Source organism: Gadus macrocephalus, chromosome 7, assembly GCF_031168955.1.
Source record: "Gadus macrocephalus chromosome 7, ASM3116895v1".
Lineage (NCBI taxonomy): Eukaryota > Metazoa > Chordata > Actinopteri > Gadiformes > Gadidae > Gadus > Gadus macrocephalus.
In genome coordinates this window covers 10,835,013-10,849,545 of record NC_082388.1, presented here as the reverse complement: position 1 = coordinate 10,849,545, position 14,533 = coordinate 10,835,013, and the positions used below count along the sequence as shown (strand labels likewise).

The 14,533-nt window shown below is 50.9% G+C and overlaps 1 protein-coding gene and 1 long non-coding RNA gene across 2 annotated transcripts in view; one reads left to right on the top strand and one right to left on the bottom strand.

Annotated features, from left to right (window-relative positions):
• The first annotated feature begins 29 nt into the window (after positions 1-29).
• Positions 30-13,858, top strand: adamts15a (ADAM metallopeptidase with thrombospondin type 1 motif, 15a). The gene is made up of 8 exons (XM_060056653.1): positions 30-1,355; positions 4,805-4,937; positions 5,230-5,397; positions 7,867-8,153; positions 8,738-8,915; positions 9,054-9,229; positions 10,189-10,364; positions 10,563-13,858. The coding sequence occupies exons 1-8, from the start codon at positions 420-422 to the stop codon at positions 11,350-11,352; spliced, it is 2,844 nt and encodes a 947-aa protein (XP_059912636.1). The 5' UTR covers positions 30-419; the 3' UTR covers positions 11,353-13,858.
• The window catches only part of LOC132461518 (uncharacterized), a 76,857-nt gene continuing 64,849 nt past the window's right edge, over positions 2,526-14,533 (bottom strand). Inside the window, exon 2 of the long non-coding RNA XR_009526625.1 lies at positions 2,526-3,283. This is a non-coding gene — a long non-coding RNA (uncharacterized LOC132461518). The remainder of the gene's footprint in view (positions 3,284-14,533) is intronic.

Genomic DNA, 14,533 nt, shown 5'->3' with positions numbered 1-14,533 from the left:
AGAAAGCAGAGTCGAGTGCGCGACCAAACACGCGTGCACTTGAGGCGCACGGTGGTCTAGTGAGCATTAAAGTGTGCGCGTGGCGAGCGCTCAAAGCGCGTCAGTGACCGTTCCCAACCTGCCCGCCCCCCTCAAATAACATTTCCTTAAGTCCACAGTGCACACATGACGAGAAGGATGCACGAGCACTGCAACAGATCGCCTCAACTCACATGCAGGTGGAGGATGGGAACGGCTCGTGGCCAGGAGGAGTTTACACTGGGAGGACTTGAAGGAGCACCAAGGATTTAGAAAACGGTGCCTTGGAAATACTCTCTCATCACGGACTCGGACTCTCAGCCACCATCACTGGAGATAAAGCAACAGAACAGCACTTCTTAATTCGGTGGTTGCATTCTTTGCCGAATGCACATATCATCATGTTTCCCAGGACAGCGTTTCTCCTCTGCGCTTACTCTGTTGCCGCCTTCTTCAGAGATGTGCACGGTGTTGACCGTGAGGTGGTGTTCCCCGTGAGGCTCGGGGTGCAGAACGACCCGAGGGGGGGATCCGAGGAGAGGTTTGTGGTGAAAATACGCGCCTTCCAGCAGGAGCTGGTACTCGACCTGCAGCGAGACTCCAGTTTCCTCGCTCCCTCCGTGGTCTCTGCGCAGGACACTGTGCTGGTGAGCACTGACGTGACCCCAGAACTCAGCCGGTGTTTCTACTCGGGCTACGTCAACAAAGACCAATATTCCTACGCCGCGCTGAGCCTGTGCAGAGGGGTGCACGGCGCGTTCGGGTACCAGGGATGGGAATACTTCATCAGTCCGCTCAGAAATGACAGCGCCAACGACTTGGAGAGCGCGCACAGCGTGCGTCGCCGAGTCGCCAGCAGCAACTCCCTGAGAGGTGCCAACTCCACCGCGTCCAGGTGCGCGGTAGAGACCGAGATCAGTGCCGAGGGCGCACAGTCGTTAGAGAAATACAAGAACCTGAAAGCCAAACACAACGTGACCGAAGGCAGGCTGAAGCGACTCGGGCGCGCTAAGCGATTCGCGTCGATCCCCCGCTACGTGGAGACGCTGGTGGTCGCGGACGAGTCCATGGTGGAGTTCCACGGGGACGACCTGAAGCACTACCTTTTGACCTTGATGTCGGTGGCGGCGAGGCTATACAAACACCCCAGTATTCAGAACTCCATCAGCATCGTGGTGGTGAAGTTCGTTATGATCAACGAGGCCGACAAGGGACCCAAGGTGTCAGGGAACGCGGCCATGACCCTGAGGAACTTCTGCACTTGGCAGAAAAAGATGAACAAGAACAACGACAAGCACTCGGACTACTGGGATACAGCCATACTGTTCACCAGAGAGGTAATGTTATTAACATAGCCTTCTGACTACTGGGATACAGCCATACTATTCACCAGACAGCACTCTGATTACAGCGATACTGTTCACCAGACAGGTAGTGTTATTAACATAGCACTCTGACTAAGGTACAGCCATACTGTTCACCAGACAGGTAATGTTATGTTATCCTAGCTCGAGTTGCAATGTCAACGTAATGACGTAGCCCAAGTGCAAAGTGGGTGATGTCATTTATTCTGCAACATTATTTTAGGCAATGTTGTCTCATGACATTTGGATGACAACAATGATCCCATTTATCGTGTGCAAGGGCCTTTGATCACCCCAAAATAGATTTGGCATCAGATCTTTGTTTTTTTCCCCGACCCCTCAGATAATCCATGCACTGTAGCAACACACAACGTACCACAACCCAAGGTCCCCCTGCAGAGTTGACTCTGACTCTGACTCTGACCCAAGTAGAATAGACCTACAGAGCTCGTCTCCCCGGGTGAGGAGGTTTTTATAGAGTTGGAAACCACCCTCATGTCCTTGCCTGCGTCCACACGCGGCGGTGGAGTCACTGCGTGCCTCCGTTGTTTAACTCTTAAGTCGAGCAGTCAAAACACTCGCAGCGTATCGAATCACCAGCCCGTCGTATTCTCAGGGCTTTCTTGGACACGATAAGAAGGGGCTGCGGCGGCGGCTGGCCAGAGATAGCGTGACGTGGCTGCTCTGAATCATTACGGACCGGGACTCCAGGAGAAGCCTGCCGGGCGAACCGTGGAGTGAGGCTGTGAACGTGTAGAGCTTTGGTGGTCCGGGGGGATGCATTAGAGGGGAACTTCTCCCGGGCCATTCGACTCCTTCCACCTCCTCCTCCTCCTCCTCCTCCTCCTCTTCCTCCTCCTCCTCCAGCTGTGGCCGCTCCCAGCACCACGCCTGCTCCTCGTTAAACAAGAGCCCAGAGGAAGAGGCAGGGAGAGTTTGTGTGTGTGTGTGTGTGTGTGTGTGTGTGTGTGTGTGTGTGTGTGTGTGTGTGTGTGTGTGTGTGTGTGTGTGTGTGTGTGTGTGTGTGTGTGTGTGTGTGTGTGTGTGTGTGTGTTTTGGAGGAAGTGATGCATGTGAAAGCTGCACGCATGTCAGAGCGTGTATCTGATTGAGTGTGTGTGTGTGGGTGCATGTAACCGTGTATTTGTGTGTGTGTGTGTGTGTGTTTGTGTGTGTGTGTGTGTGTGTGTGTGTGTGTGTGTGTGTGTGTGTGTGTGTGTGTGTGTGTGTGTGTGTGTGTGTGTGTGTGTGTGTGTGTGTGTGTTTGTAAATACATTGGTCTATGTGTGTTTGAGGTGAGGTGTGTGGATGTTTGTTGCACACAAGTCAGAGATACCTGCAAGTGCGTAGCCCACCTGAACAACTTCCTCCCCAATTCACACACCCCGTTCTTCCTCCACCTGCACGGTACAAACACTGGTCGTACGAGGCTGCTGGCACAGCACTGGACAGGGGTAGAGTAACAGCAGGGTTTATGGAGAGCTTACATGAGACCATTCACTACGCTGGAGGGTTCCTGCAGACAGTGAGTCACGGCGGTGGTTTTCTATATTAAAACAGGTAATGAAGACCGGAGTGACCACTGCCCAGATGAATGGTGAAGTGAGCAGAGTCTGGCAGCTATGACCACGCTTTGGTCCATTTTCTTGTTTTGTTTTTGAGGACAGCTGTGTGTGTGTTTTTTGTTTTTTAAATAGGCGGCTCTTTTTAGGATTGTATGGTCTGTATGTGTGTGTGTGTGTGTGTGTGTGTGTGTGTGTGTGTGTGTGTGTGTGTACGTGTGTTTTTGTGTGTGTGTGTGTGTGTGTGTGTGTGTGTGTGTGTGTGTGTGTGTGTGTGTGTGTGTGTGTGTGTGTGTGTGTGTGTGTGTGTGTGTGTGTGTGAGGGCATGCAGGCTTTACCTAAAGTGGTGCATGGAATGGTGCAAAATACAACAACAGAGGGTGTTAAACAATTACACAGAAATGACAAGAAACACTAACTTTTCAAGTAGACTTTGACTAAAAGGATTAGGAATACATTCTAAACAATAACATGTAGAACAAAATGTTCCCAATAGGTGACTTTTTGAGCAGGTGAGCTATTAACACACAAGAACGGGCCATACCTAAATGTTTCCAAACTTCATAAACCCTCATGCAGTATTGCTGTTTTACAGACACTTTCCAGTAGGTAACCACCCAGTCTATAAAGTTTAATATACTTATACTGTAAACGTATACTTTATAACACGGTGGTATAATTGCCCCTCTAAACAAAAATATTATGGTTGTTCCACCGGACAAATGAAAAGATATACATTCTTGGGGGTGGCTTGTATATTTGCGTTGTATATCTGTGTTTTAAATAAACCTCAGCGCTCCCAACAGGGGAAGAAGAATGAGAAGTAGGTCAGAGCACTGAGCAAACTCATTGACACGCCAGTTTCATTTAATCTGCTTGTTCTACCTCTTTTTTTTCTGAGTTAATAGATGGTCCAACACACAGATGTCATCGGGGTACATGAGCACATCTGTGTTAGATTTGCACTGGCCGGCAACGCAGGTTTCTTCTCTAAATAATGTTCTTTTGGGCTTTTTTTCAAGCAAGGTCTTGAGGTCCTCCCTGTGCTTCATGGTGTGTTGAGATTGTATGTGCCACAGTGAAAAAACACCCAAGAAGGGGATAGCAGCAGCAGCAGCAGCAGCAGCAGCAGCAGCAGCAGCAGTTCTCTTCCACAGGCCTTGAGTGTAGAAGACGTGTCTCCGGCGCGGTGCCTATGGCTGAGCCGTCTGTTTGGGAGTCTGGGTGCAGAGCCAGGTCTGTTTAGGGAACGGGCAGAAGGGTGTAGCTGGGTCCCGGTCATTCCAGCAGCAGCCAGTGAGGCCTGTGATTAGGAGGTGCATTGGACTGCTCCTCTCCAGATGGACGCACCAGCTATGATTGTGTTTTAAAAAGCTTTGCTGCGGTCGGGGGGGGGGGAAACGGGCCATTTGGAAAACTGTGCGTCTTGGCATAGAAGTATTATGATTGGGGACAGTAGTTGCATTACCTCATGGGAGAAGGTGTTTTCCAAATACATTTTTTATAAATAAAACGTCGTCGGTCTTAGCGGTTTCAACAAACCCTCAGCCAAGCGTGGGGACGTACGTGTGCGACCGACGTGCGTCGCCGCTCTATTAAAAGCCAGCAGCGGAGAGAGAGAGTCAGAGAGAGAGAGAGAGAGAGAGAAAGAGAGAGAGAGAGAGAGAGAGAGAGAGAGAGAGAGAGAGAGAGAGAGAGAGAGAGAGAGAGAGAGAGAGAGAGAGAGAGAGAGAGAGAGAGAGAGAGAGAGAGAGAGAGAGAGAGAGAGAGAGAGAGAGAAAGAGAGAGAGAGAGAGAGAAAGCGCGGTGTGTGCAGGTTAACGGAGTAATCATTGTTTATCCCTGTGCCTCTGCCCCAGGACCTGTGTGGGGCCTCCACCTGTGACACCCTGGGCATGGCCGACGTGGGCACCATGTGCGACCCGAAGAGGAGCTGCTCGGTGATCGAGGACGACGGACTGCCCTCCGCCTTCACCACCGCTCATGAGCTCGGTAGGCCCACAGCGAACCCACCCTGAACCATTTCCTGCGGCGTATTTATAAACACAGTGGCTGATTGCGGTCAGTGGAGCGTCCCGGGACAAAGACACAGGGTGTTGCCGTTGTCTGTGGGAGAAAAGAACAAGATTAGCTCCTCTTCCCCGCCTCCCTTCACTTCACTGCTCTTCCCTCCTTTTCTTTTTCGAGCCTCCGAAAAGACGTCGCGCCCCCTTCAGAGCCGTGGAGGTTCTTTTTCTGCGGGGTTGACTTACTTTGGTTTTGTTTTTTCGTCCACGGCCGACAGGTCACGTGCTCAACATGCTCCACGACAACGTGAAGGCGTGCGAGGAGGCGTTCGGACGGCTGCAGGACAACCACATGATGTCGCCCACGCTCATCCAGATCAACCGCACCAGCCCCTGGTCGCCCTGCAGCGCCGCCATCCTCACCGACTTCCTGGACAGCGGGCACGGTGAGCACGCCGAAACCGCCGCGCCGCTCCTCCTCCTCCTCCTCCTCCTCCTCCTCCTCAACGCCATGCGGAGGATGTGCTCTGTGTTGTGCCTGTCGGCAGAGGTGAGTTGTGCACGAGAGGGAGGCTGCGGTCCTTGAAGGGTACCTTGCTGTCTGTCGTTTCGCTCCATCGTACACCGGGGGGGGCGGCCGACCCGGCCACTGGTGAAGTCCAGATGAAGGAGAGTGGCGGTGTAACGGACAGACAGTGGTCTCTCCCGAGGCCAGCCGCCGTCCTCGTGTTCCCCCGGTCATACAGGCCAAGAGCAGAGCGCACAATGTTCCTCCGAAGGATCTCACCATGTGGCAAATTCAAGAAAGATGCTGTTCAAAGCGCTAATTAGCGCTTCACACACACTTATACGCACACACTTGCACACCGGCGGCAGCGTCAACCATGCGAGGCGCACGCCAGCGTGTCAGGAGCGGCTGAGTGTTAGGTGTCTTTCTCAGGGACAATTCGACACAGGTAAAAAACAGGGATCCGACCAGCAACGTTCTGGTTGCCAGAAAACCTGCTGTACCTCCAGCCCACCGCTAACCATCACACATGGTGGTAAAACACGGGCCCTTTAATGACCTGTTTTCCATGCAGCCCCTCTCACAGGCTAGGGGCCAAACATGAGGCATGGTGGTGTTGGGCGACGGTGATGATTCACACCAGGAGAGCACATGCTCCACACTGCACCACAGAGCTCTATCTGTCCCCACTGCCCGGGTTCTGTGTCCCTGGGTTGAGATGGGACTTCCGCGTGCCTGTCCAGGACATGCACCCTCGTTGACCTGATATTCTCCGGGCTATTATTTACGAGTCTTTATCTCATTCCTTCCCAGTTGACTGCCTTCCATTTTGAACCATAATCACTTTAATGAAATTAGATGGTTAACAAAGGAATGAGTATTTATTTTTCTCAATGCCATCTCCATAACCCCTGTTTGCACTGTGTGTGTGTGTGTGTGTGTGTGTGTGTGTGTGTGTGTGTGTGTGTGTGTGTGTGTGTGTGTGTGTGTGTGTGTGTGTGTGTGTGTGTGTGTGTGTGTGTGTGTGTATGTGCGTGTGTGTGTGAATGTGCGTCTGTGAAGGACAGAGATCCCTGGAGGAAAGCGATTATTTTGTTGGCTGCATCATGTTTTGCCAAAAAGGGCAGACCACAAGAGATGTGTGCGCCCCGCAACCATACTAAAAACTTAAATTTAAAAAATGCCCAGCGTCTGTTTCCAATTAGCGGTCATGTACTGCAGAGAGAGGCTCCACTGCGGTTTGAACCGGGAAGCACGGGGCGCTGTGTTTCTCATCACACAGGTTAACTTTAAATAGGACAACAATTTGTTGATGCCTCATCTTCATTAGAGAGTAGTGTGTACTGTGTACCGAGTACCAAGTGTACCGTCTTTGTCCTGTCCTCTTGATCTCTTTAGCAGGCACTTGTAGCCACAGGGATTTTATAGATGCACGTCTTTTTTTGAGCGTGTAGGCCTTGAGGCATGCCTACAGGTAGAGTGCAGAACCAAGAAATATATCACGTAACTGTTAGACTATCTTGCCCCGTATCTTGTTTTCCCTCCCAGTCGGGGGATTTCTGCTCTTTTTTTCCCCGTAAAAATACATCTAACAAAAAAGTGCTTCATCGGACTGCAAACCTGAACATTATGGGGCAGTTTAGAAGAACAGAATTCTACTGTATATCTTTGCACACAAAAATGTCACGTACATAATCTATCTACCTTGAATAGACTGAAAAGGTCTCTTTAAATGTTGCACCTTATTATTATTTACTTGGGCAAACATTGCAATATACCACCCCTCAGTAAAATAAAAGGCTAAAGCAAATGTAAAGGTGGCATTTTTCTGTACTGTACTCCATATTCCCACAGAAGCACAGGTGTAATAAGGGCTAAAAGATAGCAATCAGCGTCTTCTACTTGGTGTAAAACCGCTACAAAACAGTATGTGTTCTCCAGAAAGGCGTGAGGGTTGGAGTTCCGCAGAGCGAAAAAACATCCCCTACAGTCTTTGATGCGCTCTGATCTTGCTCTTTCATGTTTCCCAGCCCCTGGTTGTCAATGGTTTGCTCATATGAGCTTGTTTCTGGACCTGCACCAGTATGACATTAACTCGACTAGTAGAGTATCCAGTTTGCTGGGGCGTGCTGTACACTACATTGTGCTGCTGTTCCCCAATTCGAGCGAGTGGGTTCACCTCTTGTTCTAGTTTTACTACATTAGGCCTTAAGTGTTAGGGCTAGCCTGGACAATTTGTTATGACATCCTTTCCAAATTTCACATCTGTCAATAACAAAGTTGATCTTTTCTTATCTAATCCCACTCTCAAGCTCTTTCTCCAACATATCTCCGGACAACGGGTCATTTTACTATCCAAGGTTAAAACGTCACTGGCTGAATCCCCCTCTCCGTCTCTTCCCCCCAGGGGAATGCCTGCTGGACCAGCCTCAGAAGCCCCTGGCCCTGCCCAACGGGCTGCCCGGGTCCACCTACGGCCTGGAGCGGCAGTGTGAGCTGGCGTTCGGCGAGGGCTCCAAGCCCTGTCCCTTCATGCAGCCGCCGTGCGGGCGTCTGTGGTGCACGGGGAAGACCAACGGCCAGCTGGTGTGCCAGACGCGCCACTTCCCCTGGGCCGACGGCACCGGCTGCGGGGACGGACACGTGTGCATCAGGGGGGTCTGCTCTGACAAGCAACAGGTCCACACGGTCCGGGTAAGGCGCGGGGCATGTGGACACACCGCGTGCGTGCGCACACACGTTCCTTCACGGACAACCCCCCGGTGGCTTATCCAGACGTATTTACAATGTGCAACACGTGTACGTTCTTGCTAAATCGACAGCACAAAGACGAGAATACTGACCTCATGCGTACACTCTGGCTCTTACTCATGTACACATGCACCCTCACATTCAGTCGACATGGACTGGGCGTGGAGCTAAGGGAAAGACAAACAGAGACGACGCATGCTGGTAGCTACGTCTTATGCACACACACACACGCACACACACACACACACACACACACACACACACACACACACACACACACACACACACACACACACACACACACACACACACACACACACACACGCTCAAACACAAACAGCTTTGAATCAAGATGGACACGATGATTCCAATGTCAAGTTCTCTATTCCGAGAACTCCTCTGAGCGTGTCAAAAGTGTCACATGCATGCCAACAGCTCTGGTGCCTTTGAGGACGTGTGAGGTGAGATGAAGGCTTATTTGCTCATGTCCTGCCCCTGCTTGTCTATCTCCCCCCTCCTGTCAATAGGTGGACGGTCGCTGGGGAAGGTGGGGCTTGTTTGGGTCGTGCTCACGCACATGCGGGGGAGGCGTCCAACTGTCAAAGCGAGATTGCAGCAACCCAATCCCCTCCAACGGCGGCAAATACTGCCAAGGGGTACGGGTGAAATACCGCTCCTGCAACCTAAACCCCTGCCCGGACACAGGTACTTGCCGCTGTCACAACACACTTTCTATCCGTCACCACCCTCCCGAAGCAACTCCACCACCTCTGACGTTCCCCTGTCTCTCTCCTCCTCCCCCCTCCTACTCCTCTTCCTCCATCTTGCTGTTGGGTGGAGTAGGTAAGAGCTATCGCGACGAGCAGTGCGCGGCATTCAACGGCTTCAGCCTCAACACCAACCGCCGCACGCCGTCCGTGGTGTGGGTGCCGAAATACTCGGGGGTGTCGCCCAAGGACACGTGCAAGCTCATCTGCAAGGCCAACGGCACGGGCTACTTCAACGTCCTGTCGCCCAAGGTCAGCGTCGCTCCGGCCACACAACCTGTTTCCACCCGTGCCCTGTGTTAAAGTCAGCGTCGCTCCGAGCACACAACATGTTACCCCCCCCAGTGCCCTCTGTCAAAGTCAGCTCCGCCCTGGACACACACAGTGCTTCCACCATTGCTCTGTGGCAAAGGCACAACACAAAATGTGCCCTTACCTTGAAGGAAGCGTTCATTTAACACTTGTAGGTAAGAAAGTGTTGTATTGGGTTGCTATTGAATACACATTTGAAGTGTAAAGAAAACAAATTAGCAAATCATTACCACTTTCGTGGCAATGAAGGTAATGGATCACAACGTAGGGCTTTTCGAGGCTTGTGAATAGCCCTGGTTGCGTACGTGACTGAAAATAGGTGGGGTGGGAAAGAATGAAGCGGGGGAGGACGGGGGGCATATCTCCTCCTGATAAAAGGGTGTGAGGTGATCGAGAGCACGAACGGCGGTCTCAGAGACCAGCCATCGTCATTATCTTCTCTGTCATACTGGCCCTGGGCAGAGCACACAATGTCCTTCAGCGGGATTAGGGAAACCGAAAACTCAAGCAAGATGCTGTCGTCGCAGGCTAATGGCTTTAGACGACCAAAGTGCTGCGCCAGAAGTCCCAGCTATCATTATAATAAGTCTCAGCCGTGGTGATGCATTGCCGTGGAGTAATATCTGTGCCAAGCTCACTCACAGCTGTGCCACGTAACTTATCCATCGGCCATGCCTTTGCCTACAGTCCAGGGTTATGGTTATGATAAGAGCATTTGCCACTAATATTCCTGAAATAATTTAAGAGAGATATTCATTCAAGCACTTGCAACATGTAGAGCGAAACCCTTGGAGCAAGGTTGTTAATGCAATTTATCCCAAGGTATTTGTTTAGCAAGATTTGCCCTCGACAGGAGATTAATCCTTGCTGGATCTTGACGGGGGTTCTGTGCACCACAGGTGGTGGATGGCACGCCCTGCTCCCCAGACTCTCCAGGAGTGTGTGTCCTGGGTAAGTGCATCAAGGCCGGCTGTGACGGCAAGCTGGGCTCCTCCAGGAAGTTCAACAAGTGTGGCGTCTGCGGCGGGGACAACAAAAGTTGCAAGAAGGTTTCAGGGCTCTTCACCAAACCCATGTGAGTAACAAGGCTAGCCTGACTGGCCATGTGCACTTTGTATTTTGAGTTTCTAATGAGGGGAATTGCAAGAGCAAGTTAAGAAAAGAATGCTTCCTGATTTATTGTGGACATTGGGGGATCAAACCCAGAACCTTTTGGCGCCTGGCCTTTGGGCTCAGACTTTAACACCGTTTTTTTCTCCGCCATTTTCCGCAGTAACGGCTACAACTTCGTGGTGCTGTTGCCCGTGGGCGCGGCCAACGTTGACGTCCGCCAGCGCGGCTACAAGGGCATGGTGAGCGACGACAACTACCTGGCGGTGAAGAGCTCCCGCGGCGACTACCTGCTCAACGGCAACTACGTGGTCTCGGCCGTGGAGAGCGACATCTTCGTGAGGAACAGCCTGGTGCGCTACAGCGGCACGTCGGGGCTCTCCGAGACCCTGCAGGCGGTGAAGCCCCTGGGGGAGGCGCTCACCGTGGAGGTCCTTTCGGTGGGCAAGATGACGCCGCCGCGCATCCGCTACTCCTTCTACCTGGCCCGCCAGGTCAAGGAGGACAAGAGCCTGAGGACCGAGGGCCGCTCGCCCAACAGCGTCCTGCCGGAGGAGGGCGGCAAGGCGGCCGGCGAGGACCACCTGAAGGGCGCCTCCTACAGCAAGGCGGGGCCCGTGCAGGCCAAGTGGCTGTCGGGCAGCTGGGCGGCGTGCTCGTCCAGCTGCGAGGGCGGGACCCAGAGGAGGCTGGTGCAGTGTCTGAAGCCCGACGGGAGGCCCGGCGCGGACTGCGAGGCCGGGCAGAGGCCGGCGGCCAGCAGGGCGTGCGGGGAGCTGTGTCCGGTGTGGACCATCGGGGACTGGTCCCTCTGCTCGAGAACCTGTGGGAAAGGCTTCAAGCGGCGGTCGCTGCGCTGCGTCAGCGCGGGCAAGAAGCTGCTGACCAGGGACCACTGCAGTGGAGCGCGCAAACCTCAGGAGCTGGACTTCTGTAACCTGGCGCCCTGCTAGGGGGCGTGGCTAGAGGCTGCTTAGCCTGTTACCCTTTTAAACGGCGTCCCGTGGAAACAGAACTGCCTCCAAGGTGTGTCCCCTGCGCCAATCAGGATCAATCTAGCTGGTTATTTGGTACTATTTGGTTGTTCCTTCTGAAACTGGGGGCTGGTGAAAGATGATGACCATAAAATTTCAACGATCAATGTCTTCACTGTCTTACTCTGAAACGGTGCTGACTTTGGAAGTGTGGAAAGAGTCTGGCTGATGGTTAAACATTCCATGCTCCATCTATCTTCTCAATCTGCTTGGACCAATTAGGCTCAGGATAAACCGGGGGGAGATGGGAGGGGCTATCCGTGCCATCAGCTGATGGAGAATCGCAAGCAGTCTGGAATGCATTTGATTTATGCATTTCTTAATTAGTGCAGGTTTCTCATTTTAGATGGCCATATGCAGAAGTATTAGTTACGTATTATTCGACCAGTCCAATAAACCAGTATGCTTTCTACTCAAACGTATTTTGTTAAGACAAGATAAGAAAACATTGTATCAATCCCCCCAGGGATTAATCGGAACGTGAACAAGATACCGTACTGGGTGACTTCACTGCAGAATGGAGGGAAAGAAATATAGCCATTTTTACTGCAGCTGTCACTGCCAAAATATGTTTTCAGTGCCCTACAATCCAAACATGGAATCCTTTTCCAATAAAAATAGAAGATAATAATAATAATACAGACTATTTGCACTGCTTCAGTCCATATCAATCTCTTTAATGCTGACCTGTCGTGGAATCTCCTGCAAAGTCGAACCAGATTCTGTAATTAATCTTTAGTGGTGCCAGACCTCCTCAAGGTAAATTTGGGAGTCTTAACTAATTTGGACCGTAACTTTGGTGTGTAGTTTCTCCGCTGCAAACGTTTTAACTGCAACCATATTAAGCCTGTTCCCGGAACCCTTACAGAGATCTTCCAGAAGGTTTATTTTTTTCCCCCAGCGTTTTAACAACAGCAAAACAGGGATTTGATCATTCTCCGTTGCCTTCATGGTGCTGGACTTACAAACTAGGAGGAAATCACTCGTGTATGGAAGACATTGACTCTCTGCAGAGCGCAAACCATGGAAACACTTTAAAATAGGATCTGAAGTCACAGTGGTGGCTTCGATGACGCTCTAGATACAAAGCAGGACAGGAAACATTGGCAACACGTCCATGGTTTCACTAGTGTGCCTGCTGTGATCTGCTGAGACCCATGTTGAAACACTCAGCCAAGATATGGTCTCATTCTCCCATCTGACACCCCCGCATAAACACAGAGACACGGGCACGTGCACACATTGTGTCAGAACGCCTGCCTTACTTTAGATTTATTTGTTTGAGGGTCGGTCTCGTTTTACCATCTGAAGCCCTGTCGTATACACAGACACACACACACACACTATCACACACTGACACGTTTCAGGTTAAACCGCCTGCCTTACGTTTATTTGCTTCTTTCATTGCCGGAGTCATTTGAAGTTGACCAAAGCCATTGTATCTTCAGCTGGTCGTGTCGAGCACTGCTCCGCTGGGCCTGTACACGTCTGGCCGCGTAACGCACACATCATTTATTGTGGATGAAACAACAGCGCGATGGCAGGGAGATAGAGCGCTGGCGAGCGTCTGTGAGTCTGCGCCGCCCAGTCAGCCACACATGTTCACGGGCAGAGCCAAGCGGTCGCTTTGTTTTCACACACACCACACGCTCACTCACACGTGAGTCACACACACGTCCACACACTTGCACCCATACACATACTTGCTCATGCCAAACACATCCACGCTCGTGCACACCCCCAGCCACACGCGCACGCTCATACACTCATGGACGCATAGCATGCATACACACACACATACCCAGGCTCACACACACAGACACAGATCACATACATGCAACCACATGTACACGTGTTCCCGCACATACACAACCACGCACCCAAATGTACGCAGACGCTCTCGATGAGAAACACGTGAACACGCTCACGCACACATACGCTCAGAAACAATCAGACTTTAACGTACATACATAATAACATCCTCACATACATGCTCACACACACACACACGCACACACACACACACACACACACACACACACACACACACACACACACACACACACACACACACACACACACACACACGGTGAAAGCCGTGTTAATCCATTATAGTCTTTTTATCCATCCTGGAGCGTGGGCATTGTCCAACTTAGAAATACATAATAAATAAGTTCCTGTATTACTTGGAATATTTTTTTGTTAGCTTCTGCAATGTGTACAGCAAAAGAGTTCCTACGACCTGCATGGACTGTCTTGTATACTATGTATACCTCTGGCCAGCTGTGTGCAACTAAATCGTGTAAATACAGTTTTTTTGGTTTGGTTTGTCATTCTTTTTATTGTATTTTTTTTGACATTGCTGCATTGTAATTTCTTTTGACTTGAAGGTATTTATTCCAAATAAAGTCATATTTGAATCGAATGATGAATGCGTTGTGTGCGTATGTGTGGGGTGCTTGGCGCATGAAAGCCTTCCTGCGATATATGTAAGTTGATATTACTTAACGATGCAACATTAGTCAAATAAATTAGGAAGACCGGCCATACTTGTGTATCTCCAATGATTTAACAATCAGAGAAGACAGTTTACAGCTATAACAGCCACCCCTGCAGCCATTTAAAAACCAATGCACTCGGAACATATCGTGGGCCCAAAAAGCAAAAGGTGCAATTATTGTCATTCCTAATAGGCATTTGGATTTAAGAGATGGAACGAGTCGAAAGTTTTGAACGCATTGCAGGGGTTGACCTCCAACGTTTCTGCCGGTTGTGAAGTGAAGGTACTTATATGGAGTGGTTGAGCGCAGCTCCTCTGACCTACATTACGGCAGGTTGGAGCCGCGCTGGACGCAGGCCAGCGTTTTGTTCCCCTACATGTATGCGTAGCTCCCTAACAGTCTCAGGATTTAAGATAGGAAAGCTTTCGGAGAGCCTCATATCTCTTTCTGTGTTTTATGGAGGGAGCTGTTCTGTTTAAAGCTGGCTTCTTAAATAAGAGTTTGGAGATTGGAGAGCTGACCGGCGGGCCCCATAGCAGCAGAGTCTGCATCTCACTCATCTTACCATCGAACAAAAAGTATAAACATGTAAATATATC

What these genes read in the sequence shown, in the direction of transcription:
- adamts15a (XM_060056653.1), top strand. Translation starts at nt 420, where the DNA reads ATGTTTCCCAGGACAGCGTTTCTCCTCTGCGCTTACTCTGTTGCCGCC. An exon ending in CACCACCGCTCATGAGCTCG is followed by an intron (nt 4,938 to 5,229) that starts GTAGGCCCACAG and finishes CACGGCCGACAG; the next exon opens with GTCACGTGCTCAACATGCTC. An exon ending in AAACCCCTGCCCGGACACAG is followed by an intron (nt 8,916 to 9,053) that starts GTACTTGCCGCT and finishes TGGGTGGAGTAG; the next exon opens with GTAAGAGCTATCGCGACGAG.